This window comes from Pholis gunnellus (genome assembly GCF_910591455.1).
Source record: "Pholis gunnellus genome assembly, chromosome: 2".
NCBI classification, from domain to species: Eukaryota; Metazoa; Chordata; class Actinopteri; order Perciformes; family Pholidae; genus Pholis; species Pholis gunnellus.
The window spans coordinates 22,643,559-22,662,166 of record NC_136536.1 but is presented as its reverse complement, the minus strand read 5'-3'; the positions used below and the strand labels follow the sequence as shown (position 1 = coordinate 22,662,166).

Below are 18,608 nucleotides of genomic sequence, written 5' to 3'. Positions count from 1 at the left end.
AAAATGCTTGGAAATAACAAAAACCAACAAAGAACTGATCATACAAACAAGGTTTGTTTGTGTATCCAAAGTCAGGAAGAGCGTAAGTGTGCAAATGGGCGCTCAAGGGATGGTGGAGTGAAGTTCAACCGAGTGCTGAGTAAGACATTATTAGGCCACCAAAATGTCGCAATTAACTGTCATAAACTCACAAACACTGTAAAAAAGTGAAAGTTGGTAGACAAAAACACGGACAAATCCCATGAGGGAGTGAAGCAATATTTAGAGGCAAGCATGAACAAAGTCAATGTGAAGACCCGAAACTAACAGAAACGCATTTGCTCCATGAACTGAGGCGAAGACACGTCCACTTGAATTTAAAATGTTGTACGACTTGAACAGAGACAGGAGCAGACAGCAGAGGGTCGGTTGGCTTCTGTGGCTAAAAGATAGACTAGACTGCAGCGCTCAAAGCCAGCTGAACGTTACCTTCACGTTGTACCGAGATGCAGCTTGATCGTTATCGCAGTGAGAGAGAACACGTACAAAAGGATCATGCTGCTCCGGTCCTACTCTGCACCACTCACACCCAGTTTAGGAGCCAATTCATATTGTCACTTTGATTGAGAAATACCCTGCTACAATACACTATCACATTACAGGCCTTTTGCTTTGCTTATTATGTTTGTATAACAAACACAAAAGCTCACAGGAGGTGTGCTTACAGAGAGCATCCTTAAGGTCTTGCATTAAAGCAGTCACATCGCTGAAATGTCATTAAACAAATGCACTGGTATTATTCTCTATATGGTGGCGAATCAAGTATCACAAAATGATGATCATTATCATATAGGGTTCTGCCACTCCGTCCTGTTTTACTGGACTGAAAGGCAACATCAACTCAGCGAAGGAGAGTTTAACTCTCAAATAAAAACCTTCACTTCCTGTTCCCTAAAGTAAACACAAGCCAGCACAAACATCTGCGTGTCTCAGCTCAATCCTGTGATTAGCGTGCATGAAATAATGATGGATTGGACCTAATAACAATGTGCAGGGAGAGTATGAGTCTGTGAGGATTTCCTTTTGGCTGTTTGGAGGACAAACTTGCTACCAAAGCAAAAACAAACAACAACACATGTGAAAGGGATTGAAGGCTCAGAGGGAGAGGACATGCATGCGCTGTATGATCAGAACACCTTCAGTAACAATTAGCACATTTTACACGCTGCCCTGCTGCTGCTGCTGCTGCTGCTGCTGCTGCTGCTCTGCTGAGGAGGAACTGGCTGGCACACAACATGGGCTTTGAATAACTAGACTGTCCTGCTGCGATAAGTCTTTTCACACTATTTTACAGTAGCTGTCGTACTGCCAAGCTTAAGACAAATGTCATACAAGCTCAGGCTTGTCTGTCTTTACTATTTGTCCTTATGACAACTGTGCAATATAAAAATGTGTAATCACTTGTCAGCTTGGTTTCTTAGGTTGCTGGGAGAACTGTGCGGTTCTGGAGCGTTTGCCCTTTTTGGTGAAGTCCATTCGATCAAACTCAGGCGAGGACTCATCAACCGAACCGAGACCCACTTCTTCCAAGTGGACTCTGGTGGGGTTTGTTTTGTGTGGACTAACCAGATGATTGCAATCAACATGATTTCAAATGCAAAACAACAATCAAATCCATCTGCTGATTGGGAAGTGTTCAGGGAGCAGTCTTAAGGGATTTGTATGAGCAATCTGTATTGACACATATAAGTCAATATCTCTCATGTGAGTGAGGAGATTTTCCCCGACCAATTGCTTTTTCATCACTACCTACCTGTTTGCCATTATTCATATTCCAACATTGATTTGCAACAATGCAGAAAATGCAAATACGAGTAATAAACAGATATTTCTTCGTGAGCTCTTTGTGATAACTGGAAAGATAATTATACACATAAATGTAGCAAAGCCTTAGTTAACAATGGATAATCATATTCATGCATCGACATCATAACCTGACACTCATCGCTGTTACTCTGCTGATTACGCTCATGCCAACGTTGAGCGGGACTGATTACAATGAAAAGATCAACTTGTTAGTGTTCTCCCACAGGACTGGACAATATGGCCAGAATTGTTATAGCAATATGTTTTTTTTATGCCGACAATGATCACGAAATATATATTTAATAATAATTATAATGCTTAATTTACAGTTGTTTGTTGTGAGCACATTTTTGTGGGCTTTACAATAATGATATTGAGGTAATGACATGTGCATAATAAATGTACAAACTTACATTTACATTCACACAGTGACCTGGGATGAATTCCTAACTTAAATGGTGTGATTTCCAGTTTTAAGAGTATGCTCCTTAGAACAAAACCCTACACAGACAATAAGGTTAGTTATGGTTTATAATATACAATCATTTATTATCAGAACAAGTTGGGTTGGGGTTGATTGCATACATTCAGTATTTATAACACTTGTTGTTTTCCATCTCACAGCTACTTTTGAGCACCAGAGACTTTTGGTTAACGTATATGCTTATGATTAACTTCGGGTTAATCATAAGATAACTTAAATGGGGCAAAATCAATTCCATTGTGAACTCTTCTACACTTGCCAAACGTTATCAGACCAAAATGATAAAATGCTGATGGTGAAGCAAAACAATGTATCCACCGTTTTACCGTTTTACAGCCACAACAGTAGCGACGGAGGAGGCTACCGCGTATTGGCTACTCAACTAGTGTGTTAGTAGGTTGAGAAGATCTTGTACCGTATAATTACTGTGGTTTCACTATGTTTCACTCGCTTTTATTAAGAAACTCACATTAATGTATATGGAGTAGGACAACATCCCAACACACTGCTGTTTTAATCTTGCTTTTTCTTTTTGCGTAAAACTGTATCTGCTGAATCACAAAAGTCTGCGGTTGGTCTGCTTTGCTTTCACATCACAATCAAAGTGAGAGTCCAATTGGAACCAAACCAAAGCCTCCTTTTCAGGAGGCCTCGGCCTGAATGAGATGTGAAAGGACCCCCGAATGGACGAAGATAAAACTGATCTTCTACTCACCCAGCACGAGGAGGCTCAGAAACACGGCCATGAAGGGCATCATGATTGCTGGACGCATGGACACCAGGATGTCTCTCTGGCTGTAACAAACAGACACAAATCAATTGAGAGTGTGACGTGGAAATCAATAAAACATCTTGAGAAGCTTCATTCGGTAAAACACTGTCGTTTACGCCTCAGGGTATCACAGTTGGCAGTCTCACAGCAGAGGTTTTGTTTGTGCATTTGTTTCTGACCGCTGAATGATCAGAAACTGGAAGTTTCATTAACTTTAAGTGCTATTCACTCTCTGCCAGTGTCAGATGTGATACAAGTCTTAACAATGGCCTTGATTGTTTACAGTAAATAGCTTTAATAGTATTACGCCTCCAGAGTGCCGTCGTAACGGCTGGTGCTAGAGCGCTACACAAAGCAGCTTTGAGCATAATAGCTAAAAAAACGCAGCTGTAGTTCAAGGTTTTTCTCTGAGGTAGAGGGGATCTTGATTAAATTTCGACAATGGAGAGGAAAAAAATCTCTTGTATACTTAGGTTCCGCAAACATAGACATCTGCTCAATGAATAGGACGGACCGCTATGTGTCGGCACACACGATGACAGGTGAGAACACACATTGTTCGTGTCACTCGCTTAAGCCGATCTGACCTCTGAGACAAACACGAGTGGTTACAGGAAGGCGAGAGGACAGGCCGAATGAAAGGACTGACTGACTGCCGTTTGAGTGCTTTGTCGTGTGACAAATCAAATGTCTTCAATCTTAAAGAATGTTCTCAAATAGCTTGACCTTACTCACTAATCCAGGTTTGGTTCCTAAAGCAGGTCTCTGTTGGAAAGCAGTGTTCACACCCAGCTGGGCAATAAGAGGTCGACGCTGTCAAAGGCAGAGGCACGGAGGAGGGACCCCACAGCGTCTCAACACTCAGTTCAACGGATTAACATGTGTATTAAGTCATTGACTGCATCCATAACAATAAGGCATTTGTGTTCTCTCTAATATAACAGCTTGAAAAACCTTGTACCCCAACAAGAGATGTCCTGATACCATTTCTTCTTTATCAATACTGATTCAGGTAACTGAACTTACGTGGTGGCCGATACCGAACACCAATCTGATGCCAGTGCGTTAAAAACAAAAAGTTCAACAGGCGTCTCCCTCTGTAATAAAAAATTAACTGAATCTTTTTTCGCCAAAAGTTTTACAAAATTAAGATTTTAACACATTTTACAGTAATAAAGTTATAATTTATCTTTGCCTAATACTAATTTTTACCTATTAGAGCTTGAACGCACCATGATGTAACTCAATGGAACCTCAGGTCCACGTGAGCTGTCAGCTTCGTTTCTAAGCCAAGCAGGACTGTGCTGCCCACCGACTGCTAACAGCTAACATGTAACATGAACTAGCTCTCCTCTTGCTGATTTCAACACAGATTGGTTATCCACAATGTAACAGGGTGCACACGAGTGTAAAACCACAGGTGTGTAGTACTAGCTTGCACATGTGCAGTACCAATCGGGCAGGACGTATGGATCACATAGGGAGTAACAAGTGTTGTTGTTGTGGTTCCTGCATAGCGTAAGTGAGCTATCAGATCGGTGCAGAGACAATAGCCGATTCAGCATTCTGTATCGGGGTTATTTTGGATACTGGTATCGGTATTGGAGCACCTCTGATAGCAACTTCCCTGTGTAAAGCAACCTTGAGGGATGACAATACCTGTTGCTTCATCACCACTTTTCCAACTGAATTTGTTGCTTGTGGATCTTGCAAATATTCGGATCGAGCCGTTCATGCACACTCACCCTACAGTGACGTAGTACATGAGCAAGATATGAAAAAATAAAAGCGTTTATCGCTGTCCAAGGAAAACCAGACATTTAGTGATTAGTGACGAAAGTTTTTGATGTGGTTTTCACAATTATGCAAAACACAATCTTCCCTGAGACATGAACTAATTATGAGAATGTTACAAAATTGTAATTGTTCATACTTTTCTACTATTACATTCCCATTGTCCAATCAAAGTGAGACCTGGGAGCAGGGCTGCTTGTTTATCTTGTTTGTTGCTGGTTAATTATAGCTTGATGAATGTAAAATCTATTGCTTGTATTCCCAATATATTAGATTTTCTTGTTAATCTACATCTGCTGTCAATAACATAATGCAATTTAAAGTGCTGCGCCCGCAGATTGTCAAAACGCAGGCGTTTTATATTTGTAGAGAGCGAAGGAGAGAGGATGCAAGAGTGCAGGAGAAAAGAAAAGGTGCTGATTCAAGACTAAAACAAAAAAGATAAAGGAAGAGAACTGACTCAGAAGCTGTTACGGTCAAACTTATTATTAAGGAATAGTATGAAATGAGTGACAGATCTTTTAATGAAAGAACTAACAACTATATTTGATTATGCTTTTGTATGCTTGCACCGCGTATTGTGTTGTGTATGGAGATTGTTTTTTGAGGTAGAGGGTAATGGTTCCATCTCTCCATCCATCACGGCCCTCGTGGGCTCGTAATAGAGCGGTTGAGATAAGGTAGTGAACCCACCCTCTCTCACTGCTACAGCCTGCTGTACAGGCTCCAGTCTCTGTCTGAGTGGAGAGATCTGTAATGAATTGTGAAGCCACTCTGCCACTGAAGAGCTCTCAAGACTTGGAACAAGAATATTAAAATCCTATGTTACACTTATTGAGATCTAAAAGCCGCTCAGAGACATAAAGATCAGAATGAATTATCATCAAAAGCTTCAATAATAACTTCAAACAATAACTTACTTGTCTTTTTAAATGAACGCATATGCCACAAGCCATTTACTGTCCCAGGAAATTGAACAACCACTTGCTGTGCTGTCTAACAACAACACCATTGTCACATTTTAACTGCTACATAGTTACAATAGCTTAAAGTTTAGCCAAAGGCGACCTACAGAGGTGGTGACAGCACAAGGTCACTTTTTAATCACAAATCTTCCACAAAGGACTAATCCACCAAAAACACAAGAATACAGAGAGTTTCAGCTGATGACAACAAACGAGTAAAAGCGTAAGAGAAGCATGCAGTAAACGTGTAACATTCATGAGCAGCAATCACTGATTCTAGCTTCATACTCACACAGACACAGGTCACCTCACTCTCCTCTGCACTGCGTGGTCAGAGCCGCTCACTCTGTCTCCGTAGGCCAATGTGTGTGTGTGTGTGTCTGTGTGTGTGTGTGTGTGTGTGTAGATTCCCGTATCCCAGCGTGCATGTGTGCAGGCCCTGAAACACCAAATGTGTATATTTACGCGTGCATGCACATGTGTGGCGTGTATGTGCGCCAGAATGTGTAAAACAAACTTGAAAGCGCAACTGACGGCAGCGATGTGAAAACAGAGGGAACGCCGCCGGCCAATGGGAATGCAGCGTGCGGGACCCCCCTTCCCTCCTCTCCTCCCTCGCTCCCTTCAGCTCGTCACTGGGGCACCGGGGTGAATGGACAGCTATTCTTATTCTAATGCCTCTGTCACTCTGTGGGCCACTGGCTGAAAGAGGGGAACGGTCTCCAGGCTTTTGGAATGCACCACCCCTTTTCTTCTGGACACCGAGGGAGAGTGAAGGGCCGAGAGAGGAGGCATGAGAAAAGAGAGAGAGAGAGAGAGAGAGAGAGAGAGAGAGAAGAGAGATGGATGGAAGAAGGGGAAAACTTATTGGGGAAAAAAGGAATGAGGAAAGAAGGAAAGACAGGAAGGGATGGAGAGACGTTTCGGGCTAAATTAGGCCAAAGAGCTCCAGTGCAGCACCACCAGCGGCCACTTCACACAACCACACGCCACCACTTTCACGGCACTTAGCAAGAGGAGCGGCTTAATGGATCAAAGCTTCACCTCCGACCAACCCCAGCATCTCTGTGCGCTGAAACAGCGAATAATAATACCAAGTTAAAAACTGAATGGTCCAAAAGCACGGCCTTGGAGCTTTAGTGGAACACGCTGACATTTTTGGGAAATACAGTTATTTGCTTTCAGGTGGGGAGTTAGGCCGGAAACACTCCGAGCAGCGGCAAAGTGCGACTGGCAATAATTACACTTTCCAGGGTGTTCATGTGTTCAAGGCAGGAGGAAATTCTTTATAACTTCGGTCAACATGTCACAGGGGTCACAGTCGGCTTACTGATTGGCTGTGGGTATTCTCTGGCCACAATTTGCCGTCAAAAGTTAAACCATCCCTTTACTTTAAGGTTGGCTGCAGCTCGCTGTGCTCAGAGCGGCTCAGCGCGCTAGCGTTGCATGTCTTTGGAAACTGCTGTGTTAGATGAGAACATTCGTACCTCGGTCATTTATGAATGTAAATATGAAGCGGATTCGAGCTGCCAGCACTGCTGAGACTCACATGATTATCTTGTTTGTTCAATCCACACACAAACAACAATTTGCAGTTTTACGGGGGGTTATGTGCCCAACCATTTCCAATACATAAGCTCCACTGTAAAATGACTGGGCATTTGTACACATATAACACTTAGAGTTTTGTACAAACTAAAAAAATGAGATATAAAGTGATTTTAGTTCAGCGTGCGAATTTGGTGCTGTTTCGTCTTAATCACCTCCAGTTAGACTAAAAAACAAAAGATGTGACAAATCAACTGGGTTGAGGCATCAGACCGGGGCCATGGAGGTCAACTCTATTCAAAAATTCAAAAGGTTGAAGCAACTGGTGCTATGACTGGATTAGAGAAGAGAAAAAGAAGGGAGCAAAGGGGGGGGGCATGTTTGTGTGCCTGTGCTTGTAAGATATATGCATGTGTGGGTTATGTGCATGCATGTGTGTGATTCAGGCTAGACTAAACTAAAAAACTGCAGGGGAGAACAAAGCAGCGTTCACATTCACAGCTCTCTGGTGATGTGACCTTTGACCCCTGCTGAAGAGGGAGATGGAGAGACTGACATGTCCCCCAGCGGCCGCTGAGGAGGCCGGAGGAGCTGCTGGTGCAAGTTCCAGGCTGGATGGACAATGGTGAATGAATGTAACACCTTCTTCAAAAGGACCGCTATCACAGACCGTATAGTATATTAAAATGTTATCCACACACATTCTGTAGCCCTCCACTTCATCAGCGTGCTTCACAAAGGGCACTTGTTTTCCCTCTAATGTTGCACAGATTCAAAATGTGCACTTTATCTAATATTTCATGAAGGCATCCTCGAGTTCCAGGTTTTTAGCAATAAAAAAGTTCTGTATAAGTAGAATAAATCAAATGAGAAAAGTCAGATAACTATTTAGCCTGGACCTTGGCCAACGACTTTGACGTAAACGCGCACGTGCTCAAACACATAATCCCAACACCAAGATAAGAGGAAACCTGCAGAAAGTTCAGTGCCACCGCTATAACTTCTGTGCAGCTGTCAGACAAAGCTAAGAAATCTCAAGACACTAGTCCAAACAATCCCGGGCTCCCACATCCTTGAACACAATAACACGATAAGCCTGACTCTGTGTGTGTGTACACATCAAATAACAAGCTTCAGACTGAGCTACCAAACACACTGCTAATAGAGTCCTGCAGGGATGACGCAGTTTTGAAGGCCAACCCTGGACGTTGGCCAATGGGATTTTCTTTTCCATCGTATTTTGGATTTTTGCAAAAAATAAGCTAAGTGGCAAACAAACGTTTATGATGCTTGCACGTTTTGATCAGCAAGATAATCTTCAAACATGAACACCACTTTTATGATTTTTGAAGAGTGAATGCATCGGCAGAAGTAAAAAGTGAACTATAGTGGTCTATAAACCAACCATAGATTGTGTAAGAAGTGGTCGTGTTCACCCTGATGTCACCCATTGGTTTATGGACTGCTGTTTTCAAGACTCGACTTCAGCATTGTGGTCATCGCTATCTTGGCTTGTGGTCGTCCCCAATTTGGGTTTTTCTAAACAGAAGTGACATGAAAGGGTGGAGTACAACCGAATGCTCAATAAGACATTTTTAGGCATCCAAAATGTTTCAAATTAACTTTCATGCCATGAAAACACTGCGGAAGGGTTAAAGTTGTAAGATGAAAATGCAGACAGAATTAGAAAGAAGGCACATTTTAGGCACTTCATCATTAGATACACTTTTCAGGTGGTTGCCACCTGAAACAAACTGCACCACGTCGCATGACTGCGAGTATATACAACGAGGCTGGAAGGGTAGACTAGTCGGAGCGGTGACATTTTATATTCCCCTGTAGCCACTTGTAAGCTACCGCCTTTTTAAAGAAACGCAAAAGTTTCAAAATTCATAAAAGGAGTTTTTACTGACGTGAGTTATGTTGTAGAACAAACTTTAACATCTCTTGAGCTTGTGTTAACTACATACCTCATTTCAGGCATCTAACCAAAAACCTTTTGAAAAAGAAGTCACTTGGAGACGAGTCATTTCCAGGTTTTAGGACTCATACACTGCAGCTTGAAACACTGCTGTTTACGCAGCGTAAAACAAGGCCGGGCTTGGAACGGGGTCAGATCATTGAGGTGAGCTCATGGAGGAAGTGTTCTTCCCTTATACAGGCAGGTGACTCAATATTCAGAGCTGCTGCTACCTGCACCACTGTGAGGGGGAAACCTCTGCAGTGATTTACAGTAGACAACTACACAGACGATTAGTACAAAATCAAAGAAGCTCACCGACAGAAGGTTAAGATGAATTTAGTTTGCCTCGAGCAAAGAAACTTTATACAGTGAATCCCTCACTTGTTCCATGCAGCACTACTAAAGGATATACTCAAGTTAGTACCTAGCAACTGCCATAAATATACCTGCAGCTACTGAAGGGCTCTCAAGTATCAAATACGACGAGGTTCCTGGTTAGAAACCAACCTTTGATCTCCACACAAAACAACCTACTGCAGCGATACTGTAGTCCCATCTAGGGCAGAACAATCAACCGAAAGAGAAAGTAGCAAGAGACTTTTTCAGTCGAACTCTGACTGACTGTTGAAAGGAAAATTCCCCTTCCAACTCATGTTGCCCACTGCTCGGCAAATCTGAGCAAAATGTCAAAATACGCACAACACAGAGATGTGTCATGTTGCGTGTTGTTTTACAGAGATGACATAAATCAGTGCTGCTTCGAGAGGGTTCATTGTTTCCAAACGTCGCACTCAGCCACACCTGAGTGAACTGAGCACCTTGTGGCTTTCAGCAGCCCTAAGAGACCAGGTGAGGACGTGTTGCATTCAGCTGTGGATTTATGCTGGACTGTCGAAGCTACCATTTCTAGAGAAATTCAGATTCTCGCCTCTTTTCTTGTGTGAACACAATATTCTTCTCTTTTATTCTCTCTTTGTCTATTTCAAAGATATAATTCATTTGTGCCACGTTTCAAGAAAATGTCATAGCGGTCGTAAATTATTGTAGCACACCTCGAAGCCACACACAGTGTGTGTCTGCCTAAATTAAACTGAGGGAAAATCGTTTCTAGTCTTCATTAAATCAGATGGAGCAAACTGTGCGCCTTCTTTTCAACATGCTTTTTTTTGTTTTGTTTGAGTCTCACTGTGTCATGGAGAAGGTTGCCCTGGTCTACTCCTATAGATTTAAGAAACACTTGAGCTGATATCTACAGGGTCACTGGCAGACACCAAAACAATTGACTCCTTACCAGCAAACAATTCAACCACCTGTTTGACTTGACGGAAACAGACCACCCAAACGCAACCTCTTCAACTGAAGGGATTTTATTTAACCATAGTGTCAAATAAGGAAACAGCTTCCCTTCAAACAACGTCCTAATCCACGACATCCATCGTCACATAATCACCTGTGGAGCCGAAGGAAATCTCATAATACTGTCTGGATATTTACCTCATTTCTGCCGGCTTCTTAAAGAGTACAGCAAAGATTACCATCAAAGATAATTCTCCATTTCTGGTTTGCAGAGGGAGATAAATCCCTCAGTGTGAGATGCACTGTAGATTGACCCAGATCTCAAATAAAGCACACCTAATACCATCTACTGCTGGCATTACTTACGTTGCCTTTGCACCTATGTACACACACACACACACACACACACACACACACACACACACACACAATAGAAATTGTGTATGTGCCTACCTGTTATTACACAACCAGTACAGTTTATTTTGCTGTGTTATGCCCTCTTATTCAACCCAATAACACACTGTATCAAATAGACTAATCTTTAACTTAACACAGAGGGATACACCCGAGAGACCGACAAAAAGCTCATGCGAGGGCATGACTAGACCATAGCCTGCGAGGAGCCTTTAAGGTGATTAAATTCAGCGCAGACACACACACCGACCGATGCAATCACCACGTACATGTTTGTACTAGAAAGCCAGAGAGGCAGGAGGCGGAGGTGAGCGGGGCGCCTCTGAGTTTGTGGCTCAGCGTTAAGTCCCGTGGAGGAGGTCAGTAAAGGCTGGATTAGCTTTAGCTGAGGCCACACTCTGCAGGGAAAATCACTTCAGAAAAGGAAAGTGTAACTATGGCACTTTACCAAAAGATCATCAGAAAAGCAGAGAGGGGCAATCAGTGCTCGGAGAAGTTTCCTGTCCAGGTTCAGGCGGGATATTTGACCGACTTCTTCAGTAACACACATGAGGAAATTGCATTTCCTGTTATTAATAAGACAATCTGTGGCGTGATTTGCATGCCATCAGCCGTTTCCAGTGCAACCCCTTGGTAAACAATATAAAAACCTCAATGTGGGCACATTTGTAATAGTTGTATGAACTTAATAATTACTCTATTTAAAAAAAAGATCTATACATCTCCTGATGATGAAAATAATCATTAGTTGTAGACACAGTCTGAGTTGAATTAGCTTGACAGATAACTTTGAGACGGGATGAAAGGAGGAGAAGAGACAGACATGAAAAAGAGGCGTAGGTGTAATCAGTCCGTCTTGTCAGTGTGCCGCAAACAAGGGTTGATTTGTATCAGGGGACGTGATTATGAGCAGCTCAGGCTGCAGAGACCCTGACGGAGGCTCACATATCAAAGACACACTGAGAGAGCGAGAGGGGCCAATGGCAGCCAGAAGTCTTTGGAGAGGCCTCCTGATGCACAGAGGCACAAACACCACGCTGACACTGAAGCACACACTCCAACATGATGGATGCCCAAATCACCAGTGAGATAACTGACGAAATGAAAGATGCTCTTTCAACCCTTTTAGATCTCATCCCCAGTCTCATTCTGCAACTATTTAAAGCTACTACGAGGAGCTTTCATTTTGTGTGGATTCTGGCGGTCCCTGTGGACAATATTATTATTATTATACAATTTATTTTGAATGGTTTTTGGTTTGATGCCTGAAACAGTGTTAGTGGTTAACACAAGCTGAAGCAATTTGAACGTTTTGTTATTAATTAATTAATTGATGTATAAAATAAATCGCACTCATGTGACCGTGGTGTAGTTCGTTTATAGCCTAACGTTAGCTTTTTAATCCTGCTGATTGCATTCATGTTACAAAAATCATGAATCGTAAATTAGTGAAGATTATATTGCTGAACAAAACTTGTAAGTATCATACACGTTTGTTATTTTCTACAATAACTTAAAATCCGAAGCCTTTTTTTCGAGGGAACCATTGCGAGGCTAACTTCGTATTTGCCTCACTTGGCCTACAAAAATACGCCCTGCAGCATTCTGCTGTACATCGCTCCATTATTCCATTTCACTGGGGAATACGTCACAGTACAGACGCTAAAGACGCTCTGACTTCTGTTTCACAGGGACTCTAAATCAATTATTCTTCTAAGTTACTAGTACGGTACTAGTTACAATACAACGACTGCAAAGTAGCGACAGTTACAAAAGAGTGCAGGTACACAGCGAGGTCTAACATATTGGTCCATCCAAAGTCAATTAATAAAGAGGAAACAGCCACCACCCAGTGTCCCTCTCTCCCACAGTTCTACCAGCCTGAGCCACTCGTGGATCCTCTTAACCTTTCAGGTTAGAGTTGATCTCAGCGGTAGGGCGAGAGGCCAGGTCCTTGAGCTGATTAAAGCAAGACTAAGAGCCATGGGAACATGCACCTCCAAACACACACGTCTAAATACCCTGACAAGTGAAAAGAAATAAATGACAATATGACATTCTTTAGTTCAGGAATGTGAGAATCCTAAAAACTTTACCCCACTGAATAGCCAAAAGTAAAGCTGTCCACATTTCTAGGAATGCCCGTCACCTTATAAAGCCCCGCAGGAACACGTGCTTTTCAAGGTCACGTCTAGATATTCATTGCTGCTAAGAGTGGGAACAAGTGTTGAAGAAACAACACACTACTCGCTCAATGATGCTGCCTGTTCTTCACCTGCAGCAGACAAAATCATTGAATATCATTAGTTAATCTGGTAGGAATGTGTGCAACAGTGTCAGAAATCTGCCTCCCAGCCATGAGCGACCCGCTGGTGTCAGTGACAGAGCAGGTCCTCACAAACACCCATCCATCAAGTATCCCCCGTCAACTCTTAACCTCGGCTGTAAATAAAGACAACTTTTGGTCATCTATATTTTCTTTTCTTACTCTTTTCTTTGATATATGTATACATGTATATATATATATATATATATATATATATATATATATGTGTGTATGTATAAGTATGTATATATATATATATATATATATATATATATATATATATATAAATATACATATATAATAATAAGATAATGTCTTTTTATTGTCATATACATATATACTCTCTCTCTATATATATATATATATATATATATATATAAATACACACACACACACACACACATTAATTTATTTTGACTAAAGTCTTGCGAAAACTGTATTTACTCGCCAACACTAATTAAGCTAACAGGTGGTCCACTTAGGGCACATAAAAACATGTTAGCAAGCTAACAGCAGAAAGATAAATTAGCCTGACATAAAAACACCACAAAGTCCCTCAAAACCTACATTTCTACGTCCCAGTAACAACATTACATTCGTACCACAGGGAGACAGTGGTGTGGTTCTTATTGCACTCGCTTCAGACAGTCGCTGCCCCTGTCGGAATATCGTGGTAATTTACTGTACAATGGTGATTTTGGAGTTATTGGTCGTCACTGACGTGTGGTCTGACATGTTAGCAAAGACGGAAGGATAAGATGGAGCGCTCACCTGCTCGGTAGTTTCCTCCTCCTCTCTCTTTCTCTCTCTCTCTGTTTCTGTCTCGTTCCCACACACACACACAAACTTTCTCACTCTCTCTTTTTCTCACTCACTCACTCACTCACTCACACACACACACACACGCGCCGTCCTGCTGCGGCTTCCCCGCTTGAATGAGCTGGGTCTCCGGTCCGCAGCGGTAGGCTATAGTACAGGGCTCAACCGGGCGCGAGGAGGTGGAGCCCACGAGTCACCGGCGGTTCCCACTGGGCTGTTACTGAGAACAGGAGCAGGTAGGTCCCATCCACACTGCAGGACCCCACCCAGTCCTATCAGGCCGAGCCCACTGCTCGAGTTAAAGATTACTCACTGATTCCTGAACGCTGTCTTGTGTCGAAACTTTTCCAATAGAGAGACATTGTTCAAGGTTGTGAACTTAGACTTGACCAGCACTTGAATGCAAGCAAGCTAAATATTTCATATAAACGCTTTTTTGACAGAATGAAATACATTTCAATCAGAAGGATAGAGAAAAGAAAACGCCATATTCAACTTAGACGCACATTCTTTCTTAAATCTCACAGTGTTTTTTGTCACTTTTCATCTGGCTGCAAGACAGAGGATTTAAAGTTAAACAGCATCAAGCCTGTTCACAGCAGACATTTGGATTTGCCTGTTGGAAAAGCTCAGGTGTAACTAATAATAATAATAATAATAATAATAGTAATAATGGATCGGTTCTGCTCAATTGTCCCAGAAAGTGCCAGTGCCGGCATGAAAAATAACAGGACCCTGAACCTGAAGCAGTGAAATGGAATTCAGCCACCATTCATTTCGTTGCTTTTTAATTCAGTCTATTACAGATGCTGCACAATCTTTTTACTGACACAGTATACCGCTTTAACGTTCATTCATATTTCTAGAAGTTGTGCCTCATGTGTTCTTTCACACTCGGGTTATATTTTGATTTTGCCTTGCTTATGGTCATTTATCTAAAATGTGTTAACATGGCTCGGCCGTGCGTGCGTGCTTGCTTTTAGTGCATGTACGTGTATGTGAGCGTGCCCCACAGGTTAGCTCACGGCCACTCTTTGCACTGTTAGCGCTGTTAGCTGCAAGCAACCGTTGCTATGTTAAGAGCCATCCAGAGGCAAAAGCATCTGAATGTGAAATTAGACCTTTTGGGACTCGAATAGTCCAAGTGGGCAAATTCTTCCTGTCCACAATGAGCCCATGTGATTGATTGTTGTTGTTATTTTGTTTTTTACTTCTATTGACCCATGTGATCCCCTCCCATATTGAAGTGGCAGCCCAGAATATATAGCTAAATATCATGCAGTCCTGTTTTGCTTTTTGCTTCACGGGGGGAAGATAGTGAGAGAACTCATCACTGACAGGATTTGTACCATGGGAATTATCAAGAGATGATGACAATCTCCATCGCCAAGCTCATTATGTGGTGCCAGCCAAGTGAACCGATACATATCACATATCCCCAACCAGCAGCCGCCCTTATACCAAGACATTGTCCTTTACAAGAGGTCGATGTGTGTGTGGTGTGTGTGTGTGTGTGTGTGTGTGTGAGTGTGTGTGTGTGTGTGTGAGTGTGTGTGTGTGTCAACGTCTGACGGGATCTTTGAGCATGTGACCAATATAATAAGCTGTTAATGAAATGAGAAAATGTTGTCTGGAGCCGAAAGGGAGATGGAAAGGGATACACTGGGGGGGAAATAATGTGTTCACACACTGGGACTGGGTTAAACTAAACTGGAAAAAGAGGCGGAGTGTGAGGGAGAAAAAGAGACACAGAGGAGTAGCTGTAAAGCACACTATCAGTAGCCGGCGCAGGTTGTGCAAGGTGAAGCCCAGGAATGGCTGGAATCCATAATTATCAACAATTCCGCACGGCGGTATTCTCCTGTAATACAAACATGAAAGTAAACAGTAAGTACAGAACCTGCACATTTATAGGTGAATAGAGGCCTGTTGTACAGTGCTGTATATGCAAGCACCAAGGACAGTGATCAAGAAAAACACACAAAGAAATAAACAGCGAAAGAAAGAAACAAAGAGAGAGAGAGAGAGAGAGAGAGAGAGAGAGAGAGAGAGAAACGTCACTTGATAGATTGCACTGAAAAACTGTGACAGAACAGCAGAGACAAAGTTGTACCAGAGTTCTGGTTGGAAGCGGAGGTTGTAATTTGTTCAGTCATTCTCTTTGGACAGGAAAACACCTGGAGGAGGTGCTTTACCTGATTGCTACATACGCTCAGAAAGCGAAAATGAACAGTTGAAAAGCCAGGGTCACCCTCTACTTTTCATTCTGCCCGTGCTTTTGTGTAATTTGCTGAGCGTGTGTATGCCTGTGTGTATAGACGTGTTCTCGTTTAAAGGGCCATCCAGTTGTAGATGTGCAAGTTACCCAACATTATTCTGAGGGGAGAGGGAAGCGTTATATTGTGGAAACTCAAAACTTTTCTTTTTTTGAATGCTGTGTTGTGGTTTAAAATGTTCTTGTTCACGGTGTTTGACAGGCTGCCAGATGGCTGAAATCTGAAGCCTGAGCTGATGTTTATGCATCAAATTCACCCGTGATGAGTAATTCATATCATCTTTTAATCCTGCACACCGTAAACACTGGGAATACCAACGGTGGATCAAGAAGAATGTAAATCAGGTTATCAAAACTGACCCTTAAAGGTGAAGTGTGGAGGATTTAGTGCCATCTAGAGGTATTTGCAACCAGCTGAATATCCCCTCCCTTTCCAAGAGTGCCGTAACGTGAGCTGTTTACCTCGCTCAGAGGCCATCCTCTGCCATAATTACACCTCTTTAGGAACAACAGGAGATATGAAGGGCTCATTGTAAGTTAGCGGAAACACATCCATTATTAGTTTCAGGTGATTATACACTGATGAAAACATATTCATGAATATGATTTTCCATTTCTGTCAATACATTCTCTTAAATGTTTACAAACTGGACCTGTAAAGTGTTTGTCTGCCACAGCATGTATTGCTAACGTGCTCACAGCAACACAAGGTGACACACAAAATCCCTTTGAGGCAAAAGAAATGATTCAGCGTTTACTTTGGAATCCTGTTTTAAAGGCTGCTTTTTGTTTACATTTATTTGAGGTCTTGTCAACAAAAGGTGAGTAGTGAGAAAACAGCTCTAGTGTTGCCCCCAAAGTGGCATTGATTTTTTTATTTAAATCGTGTAATAATTCAATCTTCTGAAGAACGTATTGCATGGGTGGAAGGAATATGGTCTCAAAAGAGAATAACATGCAAGCGTCCTTAGAGAATAGGGTTTGTGCAAAATTAATATGCAAATATTTTTTACGTGGCAATATGTATTTAACATAACCAGCATGTTGCGGCAGACAGGGGTCTTCATCAGGGCTTTGTAATGTTTTATTTTAAAACGTTTTACTTTCCTTAATTCAGCTCCCTGTTGTGCATGGGTGCCCAGCCTCTAAAATACACATCCAGAGTTCAAACCTTGTGTCTTTAGTCCATGTTGATGTGTCCTTGGGCAAAACTGTTCCGGCGGTGTATGAGTGGGTGTGAATGATTAGATAGTCCTGATGGGCAGGTGGCACCTTGCACCGCCATCACTGTATGAATGAGTGTGAATGGGTGTATGAACAAATAGTGTTCAGCGTTTTGAGTGGTCGGCAGACTAGAAAAGTGCTATACAAGTACAAGTCCATTTACCATTTACCAATTATGAGTATTTTTTAAAAACGAACAGTTTACTTTTGTCTTATAATTGAAAAGCATAGAAATAGAATGGGAGTATAAGGGACATTCCGATTCAGGTCAACATAACAGGATGGTCAGAGCGGCGGCCATTTTTACGTGTAACGTTGCCAGTTGTAATTTTGTTATGTTCTAGCAGTCTAACTTTTGTATGAATTAAAGAGACTTACAGCAAGTTGCGGACTCACTGAGGTGTGGTTTTGCAATAATGACTAAGAAGAGTAGTGGGGTAGTAACGTAGAGAGCCTGACTACATGAGTACAATTTTAAAAACCCAATGCTTAATTCATACACTTAACAACTAACCACAATGACCCATTTCTTTTGTACTAGTCTAAAGACCACGGGAAAAAATGTCAACTCCTATTCTATTTCTATGTTGAAACACATGGGTGTGCAAGGTCTTAAAAGGGAGATGCCAATCAAGCACAGCCTGTACAGGTCCACCTTACAGAGGTCTAATCAACACTGTGTGGGTCTTTGATTCAAGGACAACCAAGCTGGCGTGCAAACTTTGACAAATCCATCCTTTTAATTTTCCACAATCTGTTTATGAATTTGATATGTAGCAGTTTTATTTAAAGGCAATACTGGACTCAGCTGATTCTCACATGGTGTTTTCCAGACCGGAATTACTGATGGAAACTGAACTTGTTCAATGTAGTCTGGCTCTGC

The 18,608-nt window shown here is 42.0% G+C and overlaps 1 protein-coding gene across 1 annotated transcript in view; it reads right to left on the bottom strand.

Moving 5' to 3' along the window:
- lamb2l (laminin, beta 2-like) overlaps positions 1-14,254 on the bottom strand; it is a 50,087-nt gene extending 35,833 nt beyond the window's left edge. The window contains exons 1-2 of the mRNA XM_079175066.1: positions 14,179-14,254; positions 3,045-3,124 (exon numbers count right to left, since the gene is read on the bottom strand). Of these exons, the coding sequence (XP_079031192.1) occupies positions 3,045-3,102 (58 nt within the window). The 5' untranslated portion in view covers positions 3,103-3,124; positions 14,179-14,254. The remainder of the gene's footprint in view (positions 1-3,044; positions 3,125-14,178) is intronic.
- Positions 14,255-18,608: the final 4,354 nt, after the last annotated feature.